Source organism: Amphibalanus amphitrite, unplaced genomic scaffold (assembly GCF_019059575.1).
Source record: "Amphibalanus amphitrite isolate SeventyFive unplaced genomic scaffold, NRLGWU_Aamphi_draft 001275F_arrow, whole genome shotgun sequence".
Taxonomy (NCBI): domain Eukaryota; kingdom Metazoa; phylum Arthropoda; class Thecostraca; order Balanomorpha; family Balanidae; genus Amphibalanus; species Amphibalanus amphitrite.
This window is the reverse complement of record NW_024882768.1, coordinates 83815-110169: the sequence shown is the minus strand read 5'-3', so window position 1 is coordinate 110169 and position 26355 is coordinate 83815. Positions and strand designations below refer to the sequence as shown.

Here is a 26355-nt window from a genome sequence, read left to right as displayed (position 1 = left end):
CCCGCTCGAAAGGCAGTCTATAAACACTGACTCATCGCATTGGGCTGTGAGGTTACCAGGAACACGACTCAATCGCCTAGAGATAGTTCCGCATCGAGTAGAACAAGATGCTTCCAAAGGCTGAGAGAGACACCCTTCCTATCCTGGGTAGAACGTAGAGCGGCCATGTACCCAAACAGGATCACATCATCACGACCTTTGGCCGGCAGCGGAGGACGAGCGGGGTCATTTACACACGGATCGGCCGGCGGGGTCGGACGGTGCCGCGGGTCTATCACCACCCGGCCGACTGTGATGGCGCTGCAGACCGCGCCGCTATCAGAGGGTGAGTGACGACAGCGGCGGGCGGCAGGGACAGAGGCCGTATGTAGCGGTAGCGGCAGGGGACACAGTCGGACACTGCGGCTGTACGTAGTGGCAGCAGCCGCGGACACAGTCGGACACAGCGGCTGTATGTAGCGGTAGCGGCAGTAGACGCATCACCCGTAAGTAGCGGTACACTGAAAACAAATCTACCCATGAGGGGAGAGTAATTCATATTTGACTCGCCATTCATGAGTATATTTGGATGAGTAACTCATGCGTGGAGCGTTAACACTCAAGAGTAAAAGTTTACTCGTTTTGAAAACTCAATTGCCCAAATGCATGACCTTCTCCCTATGAGTTGCCTGACTCATGACGCACAAAACATTGGTATCAAACCTCCCTGTTGAGTCTCGCAAACTCATGTAAGGCGAGTAAGGAATGTACTCACGACCCGTGAGTTAGTGAAACTGAACGTTTGGGTTTAAGAACTCATGAAAAAGAGGACAGGGATTCTTGCTAACTCATTGTTCGTGAGTAATGAGTTCAAAAACCAGTTTGAAATCATTAACTCGTCAAACGCAGCTTAAGGAAACCAATGATGCGCCGGTAAATATGATCAACCGTGAATTATCCATGAGCTGCTTTACACAAGCCTTACGCGTTAATATTACCGCCATGACGCCATCTTGCATGTTTGTGCCGGAAGTGCAGCACGGGACGCGGCGGACGCAGTGAATTGGAGGCTGGAGCGACTGGTGAGTGTTAAATGTTACGTATTTTATTGCCTGTAGGTATGTTTAAGTGCAAAATGCATATTTTCATTGAAAATGTACCTACATGTGCACTCACACAACACTACTGATACCTTGGGTTGTCCTGTGGGTTCGTTGACCCTCCTAGTTATGTATTGTCTATAACATGAAAGCCTTTTTGAGGGGTTCATAATATCTTGAATATGTTTCAACGCTAACTTGAGAGACATTGTAACAAATAGTAAGAAAATTAACCTCACTCTCATTCTATCTAAAAGTAAATTCCGGATTCGAAATAAAACAAACTTTTTGAGAAGCTTTCGGCATTGCGCCATCATCAGCTCTCAATTCCTTAGAGAGCTGATGATGGCGCAATGCCGAAAGCTTCTCAAAAAGTTTGTTTTATTTCGAATCCGGAATTTACTTTTAGATAGAATGAGAGTGAGGTTAATTTTCTTACTATTTGGTTCATAATATCCATCAAAATGTGGAATATCATATCAGTCATGCTCAACATGCCCCTACAGTGAAACCTAACCTGTTATTCTACGGGCAGCTTTGCCTGCGTGAAGCCTAACAGAATAATTAAACATCAAGTATTTTCTTTAAACCTTTGCCTATAGCATCTATTTCTGCCAGCCCCTAATGCTCAAACCCTGGTGCAAACATCTATAGGTTAGGATAGGCAGGGGCGGATCCAGAAAATCTCCAAGGGAGGGGCCATTAGAAACCAGGAGGCCCCCCCCCCATAATCCCACCTGTTGGAGGCCCCATCTTCCCACTTGTTGGCCCCCCCCCCCCAAAAAAAAACTACGTCTATTGAGCTTATCTAGCTGTTCAGGCAACATCTCAACATCTGTGCAGGCTTGGAGGCCCTCTGTGCAGGTTAGGAGGCCCTGTAAAAGTGGTCATCTCTGTGAGTATAAGAGACCTCCAAGTTATGAAAAGCTTTACCAATCTTCTAACAAAGAAGTCTTCTCAGCTAGTCTTCTAAGAAATAACTAAGTGGGTAGGTTAAAAAAAAAAAACTCATCGGATTTCGGCCACTTTATTTTCAGGAGGCCCCCTTTTCAGCTTTTTAACTTTTTAACTTTTTATTTTATTTTTGAAAAAAATCGGCCAAGGGGGGGGGGCCATGGCCCCCATGGCCCCCCCCCCTTGTATCCGCGCATGAGGATAGGTGGTATATGTGCAAATGAAGTTCGAGTGGTAGGCATGTGGAAGGTTGTATGTTGTAAGATGTAGGCTGGTAGATTGTAGGTACCTATTTAGGTTGTAAGGTCTAGTTAGTAGGTTATAAGGTAAGGCTAGGTCAGCTTTTCATCATGTTTTTCATCTTCCTCGTAGTTCGTCTAGTATTTTTGTAATAAACGACTTGTAATTGAATCATTTGGCCGAATCCTTCTAAAAATGAGCACCCCAAGTGCTTCTTCTAAAAGCCCATCCCTGCACCCCCCAAGAGTGAGATCTAGATACCAGGCATGGTCGAATTGATTCTATCATGATGTTCTCATCTCCTCAGCTGGACGGTGCCATGGAGGCCACTTTCTCAGAGAGGCGACACCTCATCGTCAAGAGGAAAATCCCGATGGCCACCATCCGTCGTCAATGAAAACAAAGTATGTACATTGTCATAGATAACATGAATCATTGTACATGGTCTGATGCGTTGTAAATTAGCGATCCTATGCAGTCAGAGTCAGGTGGTTTGGTGCGTGCAACTGCAGACGCGCCTTCACCGGCTCTCAGAGTCAGTTTTCTTTCTGAAGCTCATCTTGAGTTATTTTGCACCCGCCCTCATGTGTATTTTGTTTCCCCTGCCTTTGTTACCGACAGACTAGGGCCAATATCCGAAAATGATTCGATCCACAGGATCCAAGAGCGCAATTCTTCTATCTGATTACGAGCGAGCGAGCGCAGCGAGCGAAGTGAGTCTTTTCAATATAACGGAAAAATCTCAGTATGAGCGGCCCGGCCCGGCCCGGCCCGGCCCGGCCCGGCCTGTAACGCTTTTGAGAGGCTTATATCTCAGCAACCGCTGGACCGATTGGCCTGCGGTCTTTTTTGTTGGGTAGCCCCATCCCTTCTACCCCGTAATTGACTACTTTTGATACATCTCAGTGACCGTCGTGGCACGTGCCACGTGAAAAGTCAAGGGTGTTCAAGCTGTTTTGCAAAAGTAGTGATTTTGAGAGGCTCATATATCAGCAGCCGCTTGGGCGATTGACTTGCGGTAATTTTTGTAGGGTAGCTGCATCCCTTCTACCAATGGTCGGATACTCTTCATCTATGTGAGTGACCCCCACTGCACGTGCAAAATACAACAATAAGAGGTGCCAAATTTGTTCCCATTTCAGTAACTCGGTAATTACTGGGGCGATTTCGCTGAAACTTGGCATACAGGTAGGCACCCACCAGGCAATGCATTCCCATGTGTTGCGGTTAGGGTGCTACTGCACGTGCGCACGTGCAGGGGGCGTTTCCAGATCTCGAGAACGGCTGGGCCGATTGCGCTCAAATTTGGTACACGGTTGGGGACCAGTTAGTGGGGTGCCGTGCAAAAGTCAGTTTGGACCCCGTTTGCACGTGCGCACGTGCAGAATGCTGCTTCCAGATCTCAGGAAAGGCTGGGCCGATTGCGTTCAAATTTGGCACACCGCTAGCAACCGGTTAGAAGGGTGCTTTGCACAAGCCCGTTGGAAGTACCCTCTCGCCTTTCCGCACGTGCAGGGCTCACTATCTCGCTCGCTCGTTCTTCGTCCAAAAGGCGTTTTACTGGTTATAAATTCATCAATACTTTTTGGAGACCCTGCTGGTCCTTGATCCAACATGTTTCTTTCGTCGATGAATACCGGCGATCTTGAATCTTACATTTTTGCTCTGTGGATTGATTCTGGGGATCTTGTATCCTACATTTAGTCTCTGAGAATACATTTTTCTTGCTAAATTTCAAAATGCTTTGCATTAGCGAGGCGTACAAGGTTGTTTAAGAAGTCTTTGTGCACAACCTGCTTCGCTGGCCCTAAAGTTCAAACTTAACGCTTAATTTTATGTCTACAGGCATGACATTTACGTTGGATCCAGGAAATTTGAACTCTGGCATTTCGTTCTCGCGTGGGGTCCGGAATCCTAAAGCGTTATTTATACGTGCGATCCAGGGGATCTTGGATCCTAAAATTATATTATATTTTTCAATGAGATCAAGGAGATCCAGTATTCTGAAATCCTGGCATTGCATGGGATCTTGCGGATCTTGGATCTTGATTTTTGGCTGAGGCACAAGTCTGTACTTATACCGACAATGCATGCATAACCCCAGAGTCATATCCGCCGCACGGTAGGGATTGCGAGAGTTACTAATGCTACTGTAAAACAGATGTGCTTGTGTGACATCGCATTTGCATGACCACCGATAACGGAACTGGATTGGCAGTTAATTTTCAGACGCTGCAGTAAGAAGTAGAAGAATTTAAGCCGGCCATGCGAATATTGATGGCGTCTAACTAGTATAGTCGTCCTTCAGCATGCGTCATTAATCCTTTGTTTTCAGGTCTGGAAAGAGCTGAGTCGGATAAAAAATGCCGACTTGCAGGACACCAACGAGTTGGAACTCTCCCGGGAAGCCATGACCCCGATTGTGGCCAATGGCGAAGGTGAAAGAGCAGCTGGATGCCTCACAGATGGTAAGTTAACAACATTTTACCCGGAAATGTTGGAACCGTAACCGAATAGGTACCAAAAGCTCATGTATTTATGAACGTCCTATTAAAGGGACTATCCCACCTTTAACCCTCGCATGTGTGCGGCGTTTTCCAGCTTCTAATGTGTAGGGGGGGGTCGGTTGGACCCCCCCCCCCTTGCCGTTTGGCCCCTGATCGAGCTAGAGCTTCGCGGAAAAACGAGCGTGTTGCCCGTGACGAGAGGAAGCCGATGATACCCAATTTTAAGGTCCTAGGTCATTGGTTGACCTTCCAGGTCAGGTCAATGACCCAAAGCCGGGAAAATCGGGACCTATTAGAAAGTCGTAAAGTGTGGCTGCTAATGGGTTTTTCGGGGTGCTGATCACGAATATCGTATTAGTTTTGATCACAGATGATGTCTTTAAGCATTTAGACCAGGTCGGGTCAGGTCAGGTCAGGTCAATCAGTAGGCGTCGTGACGGGTATTCGTAGTACGTGTCAACCAGGGTTGGCATTTTTGCCGGCAAAAACTAGTTTTTGCCATTTGCCGGTTTTAACCGGTTTTAACCGGCAAAAAGTGGCAAAAACTGGCATAAACTAAAAACCATCCTAATGTCACCCCAGGCATGTTTCTAATCATATCACATTCGAAGGATTCAATTAAAGCTATGTGCTTTCAAGCAGAAGTGAGATTTATATTGATAATTTCAGTGCTATAAGTTATGAAATCCTAAAATGATTTACATGTCCTTTCCATAATTTGGTAGCAAAATTATCGTTTTCTCCTATTGTGAGGACAGATTTCCATGTTCCATGTGAAAGTTTTCACTTTCACTTCATTTGCAACATTTGAACAAATGAATGGGAAAAAACTATATTTACACTTCAGTTCTAAGTGTAAATAAGATGTAGACAAGGTGTAACTATCATCTGAAATGATTACTTTAAACAATAAGTTGATCTTACTCCTGCTTATGTTTATGGACTTACTTGGCGTCAACAGAGGCAAAGTTTAGCAAGGAACGAGATGTCACACCAGGAATGAAAATGTTGCGCCGTGTTAGCTTCATTATTTGGTAGCATTTAGAAGCAATCACGAAGAAATGCCCCTACTTGTGAGCTGCCTCCTAGTCCTATTGCAATTGTTCGTCTTATATTGTTATTTACGATATTTACTTGAGTATGCAACTTTTTTTCGTACTTTTGACTTTTAAAAATATAATTTTTAGTACTTTTTTCTTTGTTCATCAAAATGAGTTTATTACGACGTCCTTCTTAGAACTTGACTTACCGACAGTTGCTTACTTTTTAAACTTCCTGTCATCTACTGCTTCTGCTAGTTTTCGAGTGTAAACAAACCCACGTGGCTGAGGGACTCTGACGATTTGGACGGATTGGTATGCTGTAGTTATATTGGGAGCGTGAGTGTGCTGTGTGGGCGTGCTTATATTTTGGTGATTGGTCTCGACTCTCGTTTCCATCAAAGCAAACCCTTAAAGATGACCGGGAGGCAAGGCGGTCGTCCACCCGCTTCTATACGAAGTGCTTTTGAGCAGAAGTCTGTGGATGGACGGATGTGCATGATCTGCCCGTCCTGCGGCAGGGCGATATCTGATCGGCCCAAACGCCTGTCCATGCACTATGATAACTGCCCAGCCCTGAAGCGTTCGAGGACCAGTAATGACGGAACAGACACCGAGAGTGATGACGTAAGCATCGCGTCCGATCAACAATCCCTGCCTGGACCGTCGGGATCCACATCTAGATCCAGGCCGCGCCAACAGCACATCACCAACTGGACATTCCGTACGAGCGACCGACTCAAGGAAGAACTGGATCTCAAGGTAGCAAAGTTTTTCTATTCCAAAAACATCAGTTTTAACACCAGCGAGTCTGCTCACTTCAAAGATCTCGTGAGCAGTCTGCGACCAGGCTATGATCCTCCCAACCGCAAGGCCATCGCGGGACGTCTGCTGGACCAGACCTACGACAAGATGAAGGCCGAAATGAGGGAGGCTTTGGCAAAGACGTCTGAGGTCACGCTGGTGCAAGACGGTTGGAGCGATGTGTCCAACTCGCCTGTTATCGCTCACACGATCCACGCGCCCGGCGGTGGGACGTTTTTCTTGAACTCGAAGTGGGTGGAGGACATGCCGAAAACCGCAGAAAACTGTGCACTGCTGGCCGAGGAAGCTATTGAAGAAGCGCGGTCGCAGTACGGCGTAAAAGTGACGGGTCTCGTGACGGACAATGCCAAGAACATGCAGAACATGAGAAGGATAATAAACCAACGACACCCCGAAATAGCCGTTTGGGGCTGCGCCTCTCATCTTCTGAACCTGGTGGGCAGTGCAGTGACGCCCTCGGACATCATGAAGTACGTGGTCGCGGTTCACAAGTGGTACCGAAACCATCACAACGCTGGAGCCTGGCTGGCGCAGAAGGAGGGCACGGTGCGACCGCAGCTCCCCGCAGAAACTCGATGGAATTCTCAGGTAAGAACTTGCTGACGGCCGCTGGAATACATTCATCGGTTTGACACAGACTGGCGCCAACGGCTAAAGTATCAATGGAACAATCCCAAATTAAATTGGAGCGTAAGCGATCCCATGCACAATTATTTATAGGTTTTGTATGGAGCGGTAAAAATATTTGTTTATTTCGCAATTTATATCTTCATTTTACATTTAGTATATTAACTTAACATTTAAGTACAACCATAGTGAACGTTAAACAGTTTTGTGTATGCATACGCATTTTAACAAATTCAAAGTCTTCAGCCGCTCATAAAAGTAATCGCCGGCAATGTTGTACAACTCCCTGAACTGCTTTGGCAGGTGGACACGCTGAAGAGCTTCATCAGGAATCGGCAGGCTTACGTGGCCATCAGCGCCGAACACGAGCCTGAGATGGACGAGACGGTCACCCAGCGTGTCAACTCCCTCGGCCTGTACCGCAGCATACAGGATCTCGTCTGCCAGCTGGAGCCCATAGCTGAAGGAGTGGATCGGCTGCAGTCGGATTCGGCGACTCTCGCCGACACCGTGGCGGTTTTCCAAGACCTGCTGGACAACCAAGCCCTGGCGCCGCACCACGCGACACTTGAGCGCCGGAAGTCGCAGGCAGTCACGTCACTGCACCTCGCGGCGTACCTCGTCCACCCCAGGTATATGGGCCAGAATCTCACTACCGAGGAGTTCGATGAGGCCATGGCGCAGTTCAAGGAGGACCTTCACCCACAGATAACTAAGTTTCATGGCCAGCTGCCACCTTTCCCAAGCAGCTTCTTTTCGGCTGGGATGAAGCAGCTGCCTCCAACGGAGTGGTGGTGCGGGGCTGCCCAAAGGCCTGGGGTGAGCAAGGAGCTGGGAGATGCAGCAATGAGCCTCCTCTCAAAGCCGCCGTCCTCCGCGTCCATAGAGAGAACTTTCAGTAGCTTTGGACTTGTCCAGACCAAGCTGCGAAACCGTCTTGGGCACGCAACCGCGGAGAAGCTCGTCTTCTGCTACCGGATGCTCCAGGGAACTGCAGCAGAGGACGATGACGAGTGAAGTCCAAGGGGAGGGGAGCTGAGGGGGCGGGGTCAAGCTCATACCATTCCTGACAGTCCTGAGAGTCATGCTTTTCAGTTATCTGTGTATGTTTTGTGAGAGTGGCTTGCCAGGTGCAAGACAGACCAGAAGTCCGAGCGTTGGACTTAACCATTTCACCGTTCGTTAAACTGGGCTGTTGCCCTGTTCCCGGATTTCCGAAGAGGAATCCAAGTATTGAATAGTGTTTGCTATTATGTTTCAGGCGTGCTCATTTGCCTGTATGCTTTTTCTGATTGTGTTTTGTGTTCCAGTGGAGTGAGTAACGCAGAAAAGTGGAACAAACTTGATAATACAATTTTAGAAGCAATTTAGCATGTTTGTCTGCGAATAGAGAATGTAAAATATGGCTAATGATTAATAAGGAACATGGACATGCAACAAGAAACTTATGAGGCGAAGTTCAGCATGTTTAGTACTTCCAAATAGCTTCTAGACATGTGTTTTACACCCAAAGTAAGAACTAACTAAAAAAGCAGCCAGGTTTGAGCCACTTGAGTTTTTGCCAGTTTTTGCCAGTTTATGCCACCTTAGTTTCTGCCAGCCGGTTTAAACCGGTTAAAACCACTGGCAAAAACCAGTTTTTGCCACCCCTTGCCAACCCTGGTGTCAACCGCCTCTGACAGCTTCGTAACATGTTACGAAGGCACCAAAACTACTTCGTAAATGTTCAAATGGTTGCTAAATTCGAATTCAGCTCCAAAAACTAGCCTAGAAACATGTAAAACTCGAAAAAGTGAACCGAGGTCACCCGAGGTCACCAAAGGTCAATGACCTGACCTGACCTTCAGGTGACCTTGACACCCGCCCTAATGCATGGGAGCAACATCAAATCACATGTTTGAACGTTTGAAACCACGAAAAGCTTGCAAACGCGCGGCTAATGCGAGCCGACGTACGCCGAATCGCGATTCCGGCCAAACATGGTCTCGGAAAAGAGGTCACAGGTCAAAGGTCATTTGGGTCAGGGTCATGAAATTTTCAGGGTAGGTGTCAAATTGATCAATGCGAGGGTACTGAAAGTTTCGTCGCGATCGGCCGCTTTTTACGCGAGTTATTCGCGAAAAACCATGGGGGGGGGGTCCATCCGACCCCCCCCCCTACACATGCGAGGGTTAACATGGGGTTTGAGTTGAGATAGCCAAGTTTGCGGCGAGGTTCAGAAACCACTGTCTATCTAGGTTGCAACCCCCGCGGCCTCTTGGTGTTGAAGAAATTCGTTCCCTTCATTTGAAAATGGGCCTTGTACAAGGCCCTATCTTCAACATGGAGCGACCGTTAGTGTGACGTCACCTCGTTTAGTCATTCTGATTTAAATGGGTTTGTTCGTTGAAAAATCGCTTAAAACTTGGTCTGAACTTTGTTGTGGTGCCTACAGAGTAAAAAGAATCAGCTTTATGACAGTAATGTGGCCTGGGGAAGGAGGTAATTTTGGGCTGTGACGTCACATATTTGAAAGTTTGTGTTTGGAATATGGGAAGCCTAAGATGTTTAATGAAAAATAAATGCCAGAACCGTGTTCCTGGTCATCCAATCTATAAAGTCGGGCACAATTTAACTGGTTTTAACAACATTTTAGAAGGTGGGATAGTCCCTTTAACAGTTTGATATACTCGTATACACTTACACGGAAAGTATTTAAAAAAGAGTAGAAAAATGTAAAATTTTATCCGTGCTTCTTATAAGAGATCATAGAAGTTCATCGTTATATCCACTGTAGTAAACTACAGTGGATACTCAATACCTATAGGCATTGAGTGTGATTAACACATTTTTATCGTCAATTTGAAAGTAATATATGCGAGCACTATTTACTCTAAACATATTTTAATGTTATGCTCACAAGCATCTTCTAACCCGCACCCCGCGGGAGTTCCTGGATTTCCAGGCCCTGCTGGGGGGGGGGAGGAAACGTTTGAACCCCCCTTTTAACTTAGCTCCTGGGCCATGTAGCGATACGGCGAAGGCGGCGCTCGAAAGGACGTCAAAAATAAGGAAGAAATTATTTCGGTCACTTTTTTGGTCAGGTCAAAGGTCAGGTCACAAGAGGTCATAGAATGCAAAAGTTCACCGATTTCCAGGTTAAATTTTGATAATTTTCAATTTTTGACAACATTCAAATTTTGATCAGATCAACGTATAGCTCGGAAACTAATAGAGCTACAAAACCACATAAAAGCGCCTTTGATAGCCCATTAACGCTCTTTCTGATTAATTCTCTCAGATTTGACCTGCCGTCAGTGGTTTTGCATGCGGGGGAGGGGTAAAAACTGCCAAAATAGATATATATTTTTTTCTGAAAGTTTTTCAGCAAAAACTTTTGACTTAAGCCTTTCACGTGCTTTCTTTTACCGGAATCGTGTTTCTCTCGGCAAGACGCATTGAATAAACTATTATGTGACCTTGAAAGGTTAACTTAAAAATTTGACCTCAGTTCAAGGTAGTTCAAGGTAGTTCAAGGTAGGTAGTTCTCAGTAGCGAACCTGACCGATAAAGGTCAGGTTGCACATCAGTTGATCCGTTCGTCGAGATGAACACAACGAAGGTGTTTTCATCGTTCTATGCCTCTATCAAAAGTTCTTCGCGAAAAACTGTCAGATACCATTCGTGACCTGAGATGTCATCAGGGGCATAAAACGGGATCACGGGTGCCATTTTCATGTTAAGTGTGGTTGCACTAATTGCTTATATGCCTGCTTTACCATATCATCAGAGAGTATCATCGATGAAAACACTGAAATAAATTCATAAAATACAGATATTTGCTGTAAAAGAGATTAGGTGCAGATTTGGCCAAATTAGACGTGGGTTAAAATTGCGAGAGGCATACTGTACCAAATTAAAGTTTGCAGTTCGTGGCCTTGATTTCTGAAGGTAAATTTTTCCGTCGCAGACGATGCGATCGACCATCTTCTCTGCACCGTGCTAAAGAGCACCAAGTTGTGTTCACATCGGCGCCGCAGCCACGGCCTCATGTGGCGGACGACTTCCACGCCATAGAGGGCGTGCCAGCAGTGCAGTTTAAGGAGCTAACGGCAAAGGTGAACAAGCTGCTGACGTGGGGGGCCGCGTTCACAGTGTTTGCGCAGTCGTTCAACCGCCCAGCCATCCGTCTGGCCGGCTACCTGATGTGTGCCGTGATCCTGAAGACCGATGTGTCGCCGCCCCCAAAGCAGTGGGCGGCGATGACCGGCTGCGTTTAGGAGTGCACGGGGAGGGACATGAGGCAGCACTTTAGGGACTTTCTGTCTCTTTTTGTGTTTGCATGTTTCTGCCGGGTATAGTTTTGCAAAGAAATGGCGTTAACGCCTTTTCATGCGTGTAGGCCAAGTTCATGTCTGGAAGGGCATGAGCGTCGTGCTGTGTTCATCACCCTTGTTCATATGATCAATGATGTAATAGTCGTGGTTTATCTGCATGCTATGCATTGTTTTAATAAACCTTATGTTTTAATGTTATGACTCTCATCTCATGGGTGAGGCTGACCGCCAGGGGATGAGTCGACAGAGTGGAAAAACCGGCGGCAGAGCGATCTAATAGGTGTGTTCACTTGACCATCATGTTATGAGTTACATTTAACTCGCGTATCAATCGTTTCATGGCATGAGTTACTAGCAATGCTTGAATTCGTCACAAACGGTAAACTCATGTGGTATGAGTGAGGGAACGAGAGTTAACCCGCAACTCATTGGTGATGTGACCGCTACAGGGCTAGTAACATTTACTAGCGCCTCATGTAGTCAAACGTGTGGTGTCTTCATTAACGGTGTAATATGAGTAAGCCTATACTCGCATATCATGAGTAATCAAAATGAGTTACCAAGAGTACATGAGTTTTTCACAATCGGTTAACTCATAATACACGAGTGAAGAGACATGAGTTAACGCACAATTGAGAGGTGGAATGACCGGTGCAGGCCTAGTTACATTACCGGCGCCTCGAGCAGTCAAATAGGTTGTTTAAAATTACCGCCGGTTCATGAGTTTACTCATCACCCATGGGTAATTTTGTTTTCAGTGTAGTGGCAGCGGACACAGTCCGAAACAACGGACACGGTCGGTAGCAGCAGCGGACACAGTTGCCTTCAGAGGCCATATGTAGCAGGAACAGCACCGGACACAGTAGGGGAGGAACAGCGCCCGTATTTAGCGGTAGCAACGGAAGAAAAAGTCACAACAGCGCAGCGGCCAACGCTATATGTTCTCCTAGAAACATTGAGTGCGACACAGCTACGTTCTGGCACTGCACAATTTCAGCCGGACCCATCGAAATGCTGACAAATTTGGGCAAATTAGCCTGTAGCAACGCCCGGTCACCTTCACTTAACGACGAACGGGCCGAGAGGAAGGTGGATGGCCGGGGAAGGTGGGAGGACACGACAGAACCGCACAACAGAGATGATGAATTGGGGTTTTTGGGCGCCCGGACTACAGTGGTCATCGGCGCCCATATAACGTCGCGCACAGTTTAATAACTCAGCGGTAACTCTTCAATCGACGGCTTCAGTCCATACTTTCTTTGCCTCATCCTCTGTGATCTTCAGGTTTTTGGAGATCTCGTGCCAAGAATTAGTTTTTTTTTTAAATGTTATCCTTATATGACCTGTGACTTTTATCGTACAGCCATGGGTATTTTGCAACAGTATGTATCAAGAACTCCTTGTCAACTGCCATCAGGCCGTGTTTTTCTTAATTAACTGGAAATCTAATCAACTACCACCTGCTAGGCATATTTTCCGTAACAGCTGTAGGCTTCAATGAATGAAATGCCAAATGCCCAAATGCGGACGAAATGAATGGCAACAATAGTCATCTAAAAATCATGTGCAATGTCTCGTGCTTAATCCATGATGAATCTATTTTTGCGTGTATTTGCAAAAATAAAAATGGTACCTTCGTTTCGCAAAAGTGACACAAAAAAAACCACGTTTACCGTGAAATGTAGCATGTGCGGCAATGCAAATTCAAAATGGCGGGCGCAGCGTCAGGCCCGATCAGGCCCAAAAAGTTGACTTGAAGTTAACTTCGGCCTGATCTGGCCTGAAGGTCCGATCAGGCCAGTTCAGGCCGGATCAGCCGCTCCGGTTCGCACTGGCATGTCGTCAGGCCGAACGCCTTTTTCAGCCTTTTTGGGAATGATTGGGCCTGATCTGGCCTGATTGGGCCTGAAGTGACCGTAGTCGGAACCGGGCTTTAGACATGAACAGGCGCCATCACAGTCTTAGCTCAGTTATGTGCCTGAAGAGCCACAGTCTTAGCTCAGTTATGTGCCTGAAGAGCACGAGTAGACTCGCACTGTGCAGATGTCACTATCTTTAATGTTATCACAGATGCCACACTATGGACATCCATTTGTAAGCCGCTGTATATGACTACATGATTGCTAGAGCAGATGTAAGTGGATGCATTGCTGATTCAGCACTACAAGTCCTTGTGTCATCAACAGCCAGATACAGAGCACAGACATGCTACTATCTGTTCCAAAAGCCTTCAACGTAAGTGCCACTGATAGCAGCACCACTACTATCAACTCACCAAGCGCCGATTTGTAGTCTTAGAATAGCTGCTTTACCGCTATCCCACCTCATAGCGAATAACGATACGAAATAGAAAGTTAGATACGAAACCTCCATCCAATAGGGATTACCTCAACATCTTGCCCTCTGATGATCTGACACCGACGGCCCTCACCTTGCCGTTCAGCGATCCCTTCCACCAGCCGGGCTCCACGTCCTCCAACACGTCAATGATGTCGTTCAGCTTAAGCGCCAGCTCGTCAGCCTTGTCCGGCGTGTAGCTGAACAGCGCCTTACATCGCCGCCTCCCTGCAGACACACAGACAGACAGACACGCACACGTCAGCTCAGCACGGCAGGCAGAGTGTGAACTAAACACAGGCTCTCACTGGCAGCTGACGCATACTGTGAATGAAAGCAATTAATAGTGCATGCGCGCCAGGTAAAATGCGGTGACTTACAGTGCACAAATAGATTAGATGGAGGATAATTTAACGTCACAAAGCTAGCACGCAACGTTTGCATCAGAGACAAGTAATAACTAATAAGTACGGTTCGCCGTTCACTGGACATTGTTCGCTTTTGTCTTTGAATCAGAACGAATGAACACCTTATGATTGCAAGGACAAATATATCGCGATTCGCGAACTTTCCTGCTGTGAAAAACCACAGGGGTATTACGGAAATTATGATCGGTGCAGTGCAAATTTCCTTTTCAGCTCCGTTCAGGCATCAAAGCACAATTAAAGCACATTGGGGGGGGGGAGGTCACAGTTGATACAACCCAATACGCGCAAAGAAGCAACTCAATAAACAAACATATACCTCTGCACCAGGCCACCTCGTCAGTCTTCACGACTGAACTCACACAGAAGTCACCCCGAGATAACTAGGTCACACCTGAGCCGGCTCCCTCACACAGTTACTACTAGTGGTGTCAATCGGAACTTCAATCTTTGGAATTCCGATTTTGTCCAATGTCCAATTCGGAATTCGGTTGGACAATGGCCGCAGGCTTTGGACAACTTTGGACAATCGCTTGCTACACCTCAACATTTTTAAAAAGTAGTCGTGTTTAACAGTGATTGGCTATTAGAAAGCTCAGCTTTCGATATGATTAACACTTTTGAGCTTGTAACGGTACATGAAAAGCAAATGAAATAACAGTGTTGAGTGTAAACTATTGCGTAGGTGTCGGACATCTTTGGACAAATGGCTGGCTTGGACATTTTTGGACGGACAATCGACCTAACCATTGGACATTGGACGGACTTTGGACATACGTTTTCTGAAATTGACACCACTAGTTACTACGGTCACAGCCACCACGCACCGACAGAGGATGTCGACAGTGCGGAGTTCTACTTATTGAACCAACCAACCGTCCTACACGGCACCCACGCAGGATGTCACTCCACCCTTCGGAAACAGAGATATGGCGAATACAGCCGGCACAGACACCTACATCTGCGTTATCGACATCGGGTTGAGTATTAATCAAGCAGGATGCAGGATGTCAAGGTTACAAACTGATATTGGGTTGAGAATTCCCGAAACTTTTACCTATTTGGGATCACTTTAGATCACTGGATAGTGGATATGGAACTTCGTACATCCGGTGATGGAATAAAGCCCAGATGAAACAGACGTCCTTGTCACCACCACAGATTGTGCTTGGTTTCATTCACACTCCATGAATGATCCAATTTCGACCACAAAACCCAACACAGTGTAGGTTACGATGACAATAAAAGACATAACGTCCCATTTCGTCCGTGCAAACACCCTTTATTCCTTTTACTACGATTCCATCTGCTTTCATGCTTTCGTGTGGGCGCCTGTGCGTTCGTGCTGGCGCCGTTGTCGCTGTCAGAGCTGCGTGCTGTCGTCTTCGGACTTAGCAGCTCGTCGGCCTGTGGCGAGGACGGTGTCAGTATTCACGTGCTCCGTGCGTGTTTTGAGTCGATCGGTGAGGTGCTCCTACATTTGCTCAACTCCAGCATTACCCAATCCGACGTCCCGCACTCCTGGAAACATTCCCTTGTTCATCCCATCTTAAAATCCGGTGATTTGTCTAGCCCGTCCAACTTCCGTCCCATATCCATCGTACCTGTCATCACCAAAATCCTAGAGCGAGCTGTCCACCAACAGCTCTATTCCTACCTGTCTGAAAACCATCTCCTATCTCCTAACCAGCACGGTTTCCGACCTCACCATTCCACGGAAACCGCGCTCGCATCCATTTCCGACCATATCCTATCTGCATCTGACCATGGAGAGGTTTCCCTTCTCTGCCTGCTGGATTTGAGCAAATGTTTTGATGTGATTGACCACTCGAAGCTCCTTTCAAAATTACAGGCGCACGGAATTGACACTTCATGGTTTTCCGCATATCTTCAAAACCACACTCAGAGCGTCAGCTTCACTGACAATCACGGTGGAATCAAAAAGTCCCGCCCGCTACCCAACAGCATCGGAGTTTTTCAGGGTTCAGCCTTAGGCCCCCTCCTCTACTGCGTCTTCGACAACGACCTTAGTCAGTTTGCCGAAGGCGCAGTAGTAGTACAATATGCAGACGACACACAAATTCTAGTAAGCGGCAAGAAATCTCAATTTCAATCACTCGTCACTCGTATGGAGGACACATTGGCCTCTCTTGACCGTTGGTTCCGGGCCAACGGCTTAAAAGTCAACGCCGCTAAGACTCAGCTGATGCTGTTGGGCAGCCCCCAAAATCTTCGCACATTGCCTGAACTTAAAGTAAAATACCGCGATCACGAGTTGTCCCCAGTTTCCTCAGCAAAAAATCTCGGCATCATATTTGATCGTCACCTGACCTGGGGTGATCATATTACAACGCTCACGAAACGCTGCTTTGGAGTTTTGGGTGGTCTCTCGCATCTCCGGGGGCACCTACCGCCCAATGTGATCTCCGTGCTGGTCAGCGCACTGGTCATATCACAAGTTCGATACTGCATCGCAGTGTATGGTGCTGGCACCAGACACAATCTCTCTCGGATACAAAAAATCTTAAACTACGCAGCAAAAGTCATTTTCGGCCGCAAAAAGTACGATCATGTTTCCGATTTGGTGTGCCAGTTGCGCTGGCTCAGCGCGGAGAACCTCGTCACCTACCACTCCCTGTGCCTGCTGCACAAAGTGCGGTGTCACGCCGAGCCGGAGTTGCTAGCGGGTAGTCTGGCCACCGTGGCTGAGGCGCGCGGCCGGGACGCTGCTGTCAGCACGCGGCAGGACACACTCCTGCACGTGCCGCGATCCCGTACAGAGATGGGCAAACGCCGGTTCACCTGCCGAGCGCCGGCTGCCCTCAACTCACTGCCATCGGATTTGCCCCGACTGCCCCCGGGGGCGTTCGGACGACGCCTACGCAGGCATCTGCTCGAGGAGCAGAACACTAGCAACTAGTCATCATGAGTGTCTCTCTGTATATGTGTTCCCCTTTCATCTTTTATTGTATTTTATCATCACCTGTTTTACTGACGACGGGCAGTAATAGCCACATGTTCCAGTGGAATGTCCTGAATAAACTGTCTATTGTCTATTGTCTATTGTTTCACTATCGAAACCAGCGTTCCCTGAACACCACGGTTGGGTGAGCTGAGGAGCACTGTGTCAGAGGAGCACTCCGTGTGACCTCGAGCCCGCTGTAGTGCGGCACAATCTGCCCTCTGTCCCGTATCTGGCCGTTCGATAGTCCACCGGGCAGCCCGCTCAATCAGGAGTGCTCGGTGCGGAATTCCCGGCCGCCCAGCCTGGCCGTTCCCGGTGGCACTGCTCACGGGTATACCGTCTCAACTCATTGCCAGCGACACTGTAACTCTGACGGGACGGAAGAGCTAGAGATTGAGTCGATGGAGACGTAATTAGCATGCGCTAGCGTTTACAAGCAGCACAGTGTGCGGTGGACGTGAGGCAGGTTGACTTGGGACAGACAGAGAGCCAATCGGTTAAACTGGGACTGTTTATATAACTTCGATGGCCGAGCTATGTCGCTGACCTCAAAGCTATGCAATATTTTGAAGGGGTTCAGTGACACGATGGAAAGGTCACACAGCTACCGGACCCAATAGCGACCGTATTCGAGCCTGGTTTCTGCAAGTTGTTGAGAATTTGAGATAAATCAATTTCATGAAACCTGGGCTTTACCCGGGGGCCAATAAGCCCTATAACCCGACACTCACTTTGTGCTCGAGCCGAGGTTATTCAAATGAGTCAGCCGGCGCCGGAAGCTCAGCCCGGCGGAGGTCAGAGGTGTGTTGGCCGGGTCGGCCGGCACGGGAGCGGCGCCCTCACAGCCAGCGCAGATATGCAGATTTCCGTATACGTCGGCCGCGGCGGGCGCCCAAACACGCAGCCTTGAAAAGATGGCTTCGGCAGAGGCGGTGCCAGGACGGAAGGAGAGGGGAGACGAGGGCAAACCAACACAAAACGTATCAGAGCCCAGCAGCAGAAACGGAGTCGACACAAGTGTGTGATGAAAGCGTCGCGAAGGCGGAACTGATGTCATAAAGGGAGAGGCAGAGAAATTACGCAATAAGTGGCATCGCAGTGCCGAGGCCAGGCGTGGCTCTATGGGCTGAGGAGTGCCAACAGGTTAGACGAAAGGCGGAGGCACCCCTTCCAAGTCTCTGAAAGAGATGTTCCGTTCCGTTGTTTGCGTCGGCCTGCCGCCGGAGGCGATATCGGCCGTGGACTGATTTGACCTCATTTTTGCTCCTGGTTATCTTGCAAGATAAGTGGAAACAGAGCACCAAGGCAGCCCATAAGAGGCACGAATCTTACGCAAAACCCAACAAACTTAAACCTTTACACGCATCTGAATTATGGAGCTACAAACATCCAGGCCTCTAGCTCAGCTATGTTGATCTCGTCATCCCGTTCAGCCACTAATCAGAATACCAGAGCCGTGGAACAGTCGCGCAGACCGACCAACAAAACCAGGCAGCCGCCGCCCAACCAACAAAACCCAGCAGACGTCGTCCTAACCAACAAAACCAGGCAGACGTCGTCCTAACCAACAAAACCCAGCAGACGTCGTCCTAACCAACAAAACCCAGCAGACGTCGTCCTAACCAACAAGACCCAGCAGACGTCGTCCTAACCAACAAAACCCAGCAGACGTCGTCCTAACCAACAAAACCCGGCAGACGTCGTCCTAACCAACAAAACCCAGCAAACGTCGTCCTAACCAACAAAACCCAGCAGACGTCGTCCTAACCAACAAAACCAGGCAGCCGCCGCCCAACCAACAAAACCCAGCAGACGTCGTCCTAACCAACAAAACCCAGCAGACGTCGTCCTAACCAACAAAACCAGGCAGCCGTCGTCCTAACCAACAAAACCCAGCAGACGTCGTCCTAACCAACAAAACCAGGCAGCCGCCGTGCGTCTGGGAGGCAGGGCGGAGTGGCACAAAAACGGCGAGCAGGCGAGGAAAGTGGCGCGCCGGCGGCGATGGGAGGCGCGGCCCGACCACGGCCGGCTGTCGGCCCGTCACGAGCGTCGTGACGCGGGGCGAGATAGCCGTGACGAGCTCCGTGATAGCCGTGAAGTGGACGGTGCTGAACTGTTCAGACTGGGCGCAGGCCACCCACAGGGGCGCGTTATGGCAACCACACCGAGACTGGGTCATAGATCTGGCACACATGCCACACAGAGCTGGCAGATCACAGACCACGCAGACCCTGTCGAACACAAAGACCAGTCCAGACTCGGCCCGCTACAGGCATCTTCAGTCCCATCATACCCACTCCTTCCCCATCCCGACCACCGTATGACTCAGCTGACCAGCCCACACACCCCTCCGCCCCGCCCCTCCAGACCAGCGGGCGCGGGGCGGTGCGTCCCACCCGACCGGGAGGGTCTGGGACCTGCAGGTCACCGACCGAGGATCAACATTCCAGTCTGCACATCCCGCCTGCCTGTTGCGCGCAGCCCAGCGCCACTGCGGTTCCGGAGCCCTGCAGATCCGGATCGTGACGTCACCGCGGACGGCGTACCTGACGCGGCAGAGGCGGCAGCGGCGCACCCGCAATCCGCATCCTACCCTCGCTCGGCCGGTGTGCCCCACCCCTGCACACGGAATGACATCACCGGTACTGGCGCTGGAACGCCGGAAACGCACAAACATACCTGTACCGGCCATGATGTCGGGTCGACGGCTGCCCACACGCCAGGTCAGGGGTCAGGTCACGCGGTTCACTGAGCCACCGATCACTTCGTCACTCGGTCACTGATCACCGGGTCACTCAGACCACAGACCCGGCAGACCACACGGCACACACAGTCCTCACTGGTCACGGCACGGCCGTCCGGGGCTCGCACTCAGTCTGTCTCAGAGGCGAGGCTGGTCGAGTTCGGCGGCCGCCGGTCGCCGCATCGATTTCGGCTGTGCCCGGGCCGACTGGGCGGTGGCGTCGGGTCAGGGGCGCGGCGGCGGCGGCGGCGGCGGCGGCGGCGGCTGCGGCGGCGTTCGCCCGGCACTGGGCCGCGGCTCGGCGGCTCGGCCGGTCCGTATCTCTGCCCGGAAACGGTGGCCGCCGGCCGATAGCGTCTGACCGGGCTGCGCGGGGCAGCGGAGGCGGGCCGGGCCACCGAGGAGCACGGACAGCGCGCACACACTGACAGCACGCGCCGGGGGTGGACGCACGGTGGGCGTGCGCAGAAGGCAGAGGCGGGGACACAGAGATCGGCTCTCCACGGACAACGAGCGCCGCGCGATAACAAGCGACGTGCGGCGGCGAGCCACAGCCCACACGGCGGCAGCGCGCAGCCGGTCAGCCGCTTACCGGTACCGGCCGCACCCACACACCAGCGCCATCCGGCGGGCAGTATCCAAAGCTCAAGCTATCTTACTAGCCGACAGGTCGAGTATCGTAAAAACCAGCCGGTTTTCAGTTAGTTGCATGCCTGCCTTTGAATGCAAAATCTAACACGCGGCAAGCGCTCAAAGCGTGTGGTGAACACATAATCATGGAAAGTGCACATGAAAGTATCGGTTCCATGACAACTGAACCAGTGACAACTGAACCAGGACAACTGAACCAGGGACAACTGAACCAGTGACAGCTGAACCAGGGACAACTGAACCAGTGACAACTGAACCAGTGACAACTGAACCAGGGACAACTGAACCAGTGACAACTGAACCAGTGACAACTGAACCAGAGACAACTGAACCAGTGACAACTGAACCAGTGGACAACTGAACCAGTGGACAACTGAACCAGTGGACAACTGAACCAGTAGACAACTGAACCAGTGACAACTGAACCAGTGACAGCTGAACCAGTGACAACTGAACCAGTAACAACTGAACCAGTGACAACCGAACCAGTATGACAACTGAACCAGTGACAACTGAACCAGTGGACAACTGAACCAGTGACAACTGAACCAGTGACAACTGAACCAGTGACAACTGAACCAGTGGACAACTGAACCAGTGGACAACTGAACCAGTGGACAACTGAACCAGTGACAACTGAACCACTAACCAGTAGCCCAGCGAGCAATTTTACTCCGGGCCCAAGCAGGCTGAAGTGCGGCTTGCCCGAGATTTTTAGTCGGGCTTAAGTCGGCTAGCGCTTGGACTAAAGTCGGCTAGCGCTTGGGCTAAAGGACACAAAAACGCCGACTTAAGCCTATGCTCTGCCGTAGGTATGCCCTCTGGGCCTCTCGGCGAGCTCAGGACAGCCGTTGTTTAGCCCTAGTTGTGCGACGTTTGGCGTAAGCCCGATGTAAGCACTAAGCCCGAGCAGTGAATCCATTTATATACCGGAGATTCCTCTGGGCCCAGGCGGGCTGAACTCTGCCAAGCCCACGTTGCGTGCCCTGTCTGTCCCGAGTACGTTAGGCCATCAAAGTGAATATTATTTATACGTTGCTAACTATTCGGGCGTCCCAGGTGGGCGTAACGGTTACCACACCAGTTCGCGACCACCAGGCTCTGTCAGCCCTGTCAGCCGCCGTACGGCTCTCGGACGGACACTCTAATAGATCGGACACAGATCAATTGGCAGACCGGCAGATTGGCACAGACCGTCCGTCCAGCCACGCGCTACCTTATACCTATACGAGTACAGCGCAGTACGACGTTAGTTGTCCACTGGTTCAGTTGTCCACTGGTTCAGTTGTCCGCTGGTTCAGTCGTCCACTGTTTCAGTTGCCATACTGGTTCAGTTGTCCACTGGCTCAGTTGTCACTGGTTCAGTTGTCACTGGTTCAGTTGTCACTGGTTCAGTTGTCACTGGTTCAGTTGTCACTGGTTCAGTTGTCATACTGGTTCAGTTGTCATACTGGTTCAGTTGTCACTGGTTCAGTTGTCACTGGTTCAGTTGTCACTGGTTCAGTTGTCACTGGTTCAGTTGTCACTGGTTCAGTTGTCCACTGGTTCAGTTGTCCACTGGTTCAGTTGTCCACTGGTTCAGTTGTCCACTGGTTCAGTTGTCCACTGGTTCAGTTGTCACTGGTTCAGTTGTCCCTGGTTCAGTTGTCACTGGTTCAGTTGTCGCTGGTTCAGTTGTCGCTGGTTCAGTTGTCGCTGGTTCAGTTGTCACTGGCTCAGTTGTCACTGGTTCAGTTGTTCCTGGTTCAGTTTTACTGGTTCAGTTGTCCCTGGTTCAGTTGTCACTGGCTCAGTTGTCTGCCTACCGAAAGTATCATTGCCAACATGCCCAAAGTGTGTGACCATATCCAAATCATGTCATACACGTATTCGGAGATCCTCTGTCTCCATAAACAAGCCATATCTGGGACAACTCAAGGCCCAGGCATATCGGCTCAATCCAGCCATAAATCAGCACAGAACACCAAAAATGGCGGAAACGACGCAAAAACGACACAACTGTAAAATGCCATCGAACGTAAATCTTCGCCTCTTTACAAAAAGACAAGTTGTTGGTGTCCATTATCCAGCATGCCTCAGACGATTCAAAGAAATTCGCTTCAAGGTCTAACAATCATCAATACTAATGTGACGAACCATGTGGCATACCGCGCCGTTAAAGAGTCCGCTGGATGCACTGGATGGTAGACGACTTCAGTTTGAAGTCACCATCTCAAACTCAAACCTACGACTTTCTTTTACATAATACAGAACAGCGCCTAACAGCGAACGTCCACTCACCAAGGCGACCTGCGCCCGTCAGGACATCCCTGACTCTCAGCGCGGCACGATCTCCCCTTCCCTCCCCCGCTGCACTCAACGGACCGTCTGAAGGCATCCTCCTCCCTCGGGTCACCCACCGTTGACTCACGCACACCCAACACCTGTTCTCCCCAGCCCTCCTCACCTGGCCGTTTTGAGGCGTCCTGTGACAACTGAACCAGTGACAACTGAACCAGTGACAACTGAACCAGTGGACAACTGAACCAGTGGACAACTGAACCAGTGGACAACTGAACCAGTGACAACTGAACCACTAACCAGTAGCCCAGCGAGCAATTTTACTCCGGGCCCAAGCAGGCTGAAGTGCGGCTTGCCCGAGATTTTTAGTCGGGCTTAAGTCGGCTAGCGCTTGGACTAAAGTCGGCTAGCGCTTGGGCTAAAGGACACAAAAACGCCGACTTAAGCCTATGCTCTGCCGTAGGTATGCCCTCTGGGCCTCTCGGCGAGCTCAGGACAGCCGTTGTTTAGCCCTAGTTGTGCGACGTTTGGCGTAAGCCCGATGTAAGCACTAAGCCCGAGCAGTGAATCCATTTATATACCGGAGATTCCTCTGGGCCCAGGCGGGCTGAACTCTGCCAAGCCCACGTTGCGTGCCCTGTCTGTCCCGAGTACGTTAGGCCATCAAAGTGAATATTATTTATACGTTGCTAACTATTCGGGCGTCCCAGGTGGGCGTAACGGTTACCACACCAGTTCGCGACCACCAGGCTCTGTCAGCCCTGTCAGCCGCCGTACGGCTCTCGGACGGACACTCTAATAGATCGGACACAGATCAATTGGCAGACCGGCAGATTGGCACAGACCGTCCGTCCAGCCACGCGCTACCTTATACCTATACGAGTACAGCGCAGTACGACGTTAGTTGTCCACTGGTTCAGTTGTCCACTGGTTCAGTTGTCCGCTGGTTCAGTCGTCCACTGTTTCAGTTGCCATACTGGTTCAGTTGTCCACTGGCTCAGTTGTCACTGGTTCAGTTGTCACTGGTTCAGTTGTCACTGGTTCAGTTGTCACTGGTTCAGTTGTCATACTGGTTCAGTTGTCATACTGGTTCAGTTGTCACTGGTTCAGTTGTCACTGGTTCAGTTGTCACTGGTTCAGTTGTCACTGGTTCAGTTGTCACTGGCTCAGTTGTCACTGGTTCAGTTGTCCACTGGTTCAGTTGTCCACTGGTTCAGTTGTCCACTGGTTCAGTTGTCCACTGGTTCAGTTGTCCACTGGTTCAGTTGTCACTGGTTCAGTTGTCCCTGGTTCAGTTGTCACTGGTTCAGTTGTCGCTGGTTCAGTTGTCGCTGGTTCAGTTGTCGCTGGTTCAGTTGTCACTGGCTCAGTTGTCACTGGTTCAGTTGTCCCTGGTTCAGTTTTACTGGTTCAGTTGTCCCTGGTTCAGTTGTCACTGGCTCAGTTGTCTGCCTACCGAAAGTATCATTGCCAACATGCCCAAAGTGTGTGACCATATCCAAATCATGTCATACACGTATTCGGAGATCCTCTGTCTCCATAAACAAGCCATATCTGGGACAACTCAAGGCCCAGGCATATCGGCTCAATCCAGCCATAAATCAGCACAGAACACCAAAAATGGCGGAAACGACGCAAAAACGACACAACTGTAAAATGCCATCGAACGTAAATCTTCGCCTCTTTACAAAAAGACAAGTTGTTGGTGTCCATTATCCAGCATGCCTCAGACGATTCAAAGAAATTCGCTTCAAGGTCTAACAATCATCAATACTAATGTGACGAACCATGTGGCATACCGCGCCGTTAAAGAGTCCGCTGGATGCACTGGATGGTAGACGACTTCAGTTTGAAGTCACCATCTCAAACTCAAACCTACGACTTTCTTTTACATAATACAGAACAGCGCCTAACAGCGAACGTCCACTCACCAAGGCGACCTGCGCCCGTCAGGACATCCCTGACTCTCAGCGCGGCACGATCTCCCCTTCCCTCCCCCGCTGCACTCAACGGACCGTCTGAAGGCATCCTCCTCCCTCGGGTCACCCACCGTTGACTCACGCACACCCAACACCTGTTCTCCCCAGCCCTCCTCACCTGGCCGTTTTGAGGCGTCCTGAGTCCGTCGCGCCACGCCGTTTGTCTTTAGTGACCCGGTGTGCGCGGGCTCACTGGGATTCGGCCGCGGCTTGGCCATGTCACGGTGAACCATCTGAAACGGACACGGGACACGGAAATCAGCTGTGAGCACAATGTTGACACTTGTCAGGAGGAAGGACACATGCCATACGGACAGAGGCCAACAACGGATACAATCAATGCGAGCCTCGCATATAACAATGGCGAGAACGGTAACCGGACAAAAAGTCAAATGTATGAATGTAATACCTGCCATGCCCCGGCGAGGAGGTGCAATAAAGGCGAAATCCTGTCTCCTGAGCACCATTCTCCCAACACGCAAACACCAAGCGTTTCAGCTCGGCATCTATCGCCACCCCATCTGCCCAACCCCTGCTGAGAAGTGGCGAACCATCCCCTGTGACCCGGGTGACAATCCCACTCGGCTTCGCCCGTCAGCTCTCACGGCGGACGTCAGCTCAATACTCAGCCAATGATGACAAACGACCGTACCGGGAGACGGAACGACATTCACGACGGGCGGAGGCCGTTAGCGAGGAGCGAACTGGTGACAACTGGGTGTGGACGAGCGGGCGGAAACCGCGGCGCAGGCGGGCATAGTTGGTTTGAACTGGACAGAGCAGATGGTTCAATGAGGGAACCATTGCGCAATGCGCTGAGCTTTATTTCAGTAAAATGGTGATGCCTGCCAAAGAAGGACGTCTACCGTGGATTCATTATGCGACGATTATGTTAGGACTGGAAGAAGTTTTACAAGATTGGAGCATAGCTGCACGAAACATTTAGCTTAAAAGTCACCTGCACCGGTCCAATGTCACTTCCACAGCGAAACTGACACGAAACACGATGTAATTAGAAACAGCAACGAGCAGAACCAAGACCCCCCCCCCCCCAAAAAAAAAAATGTGCTGCACACACCAGCGACCGACATCGACATTCACAGAAAACACACCCCATACATGCCGTGCCAGAAAGTCTACGAAAAGTCCGTCGGGCGACATCACAGCCATTCACCGAGGGGCCTGCAGTGACATCAGAATGACATGCCGAGCGCGGCGCGGCGGCCGGCGACGGCGAAATACCGTGCTCCGCGCGCAGGAGCGGTCCATTTTTCACCGTACGTCTACCCGCGCCAGGGACAGCGGCACGGATGGGACACGGTGCCCGCTCAGCGCGCGGACGGCACGAACGGTGTCCGCTCGGAGCAAGGACAGGACACGGTGT

The 26355-nt window shown here is 50.0% G+C and overlaps 2 protein-coding genes and 1 long non-coding RNA gene across 32 annotated transcripts in view; 2 read left to right on the top strand and 1 right to left on the bottom strand.

Moving 5' to 3' along the window:
• LOC122371743 (SH3 domain-containing kinase-binding protein 1-like) overlaps positions 1-26355 on the bottom strand; it is a 101958-nt gene that overhangs the window by 12144 nt on the left and 63459 nt on the right. For 26 of the 30 annotated variants that reach the window (XM_043348355.1, XM_043348362.1, XM_043348378.1 and 23 more), the window contains 2 exons: positions 25090-25204; positions 14020-14153 (listed from right to left, as the gene is read on the bottom strand). In XM_043348355.1, the coding sequence (XP_043204290.1) occupies positions 14020-14153; positions 25090-25204 (249 nt within the window). Of the gene's footprint in view, positions 1-14019; positions 14154-19997; positions 20636-25089; positions 25205-26355 lie in introns of those variants that run through there. The other 4 variants (XM_043348377.1, XM_043348369.1, XM_043348366.1 and 1 more) reach the window with 4 other exon arrangements.
• On the top strand, positions 893-11782 carry LOC122371749. Its single transcript, XR_006254776.1, has 4 exons — positions 893-1061; positions 2581-2677; positions 4609-4741; positions 11222-11782. It is a non-coding gene; the product is annotated as an uncharacterized LOC122371749 (long non-coding RNA).
• LOC122371747 lies at positions 5977-8638 on the top strand. Its single transcript, XM_043348402.1, has 2 exons — positions 5977-7233; positions 7576-8638. Exons 1-2 carry the CDS (start codon positions 6238-6240, stop codon positions 8287-8289), a joined length of 1710 nt encoding a protein of 569 aa, XP_043204337.1. The 5' UTR covers positions 5977-6237; the 3' UTR covers positions 8290-8638.

Excerpts from the sequence above, each read along its gene's own strand:
- LOC122371747 (XM_043348402.1), top strand. The coding sequence starts at position 6,238 with ATGACCGGGAGGCAAGGCGGTCGTCCACCCGCTTCTATACGAAGTGCT. Across the intron at positions 7,234-7,575 it reads AAACTCGATGGAATTCTCAG|GTGGACACGCTGAAGAGCTT; the intron begins GTAAGAACTTGC and ends CTGCTTTGGCAG.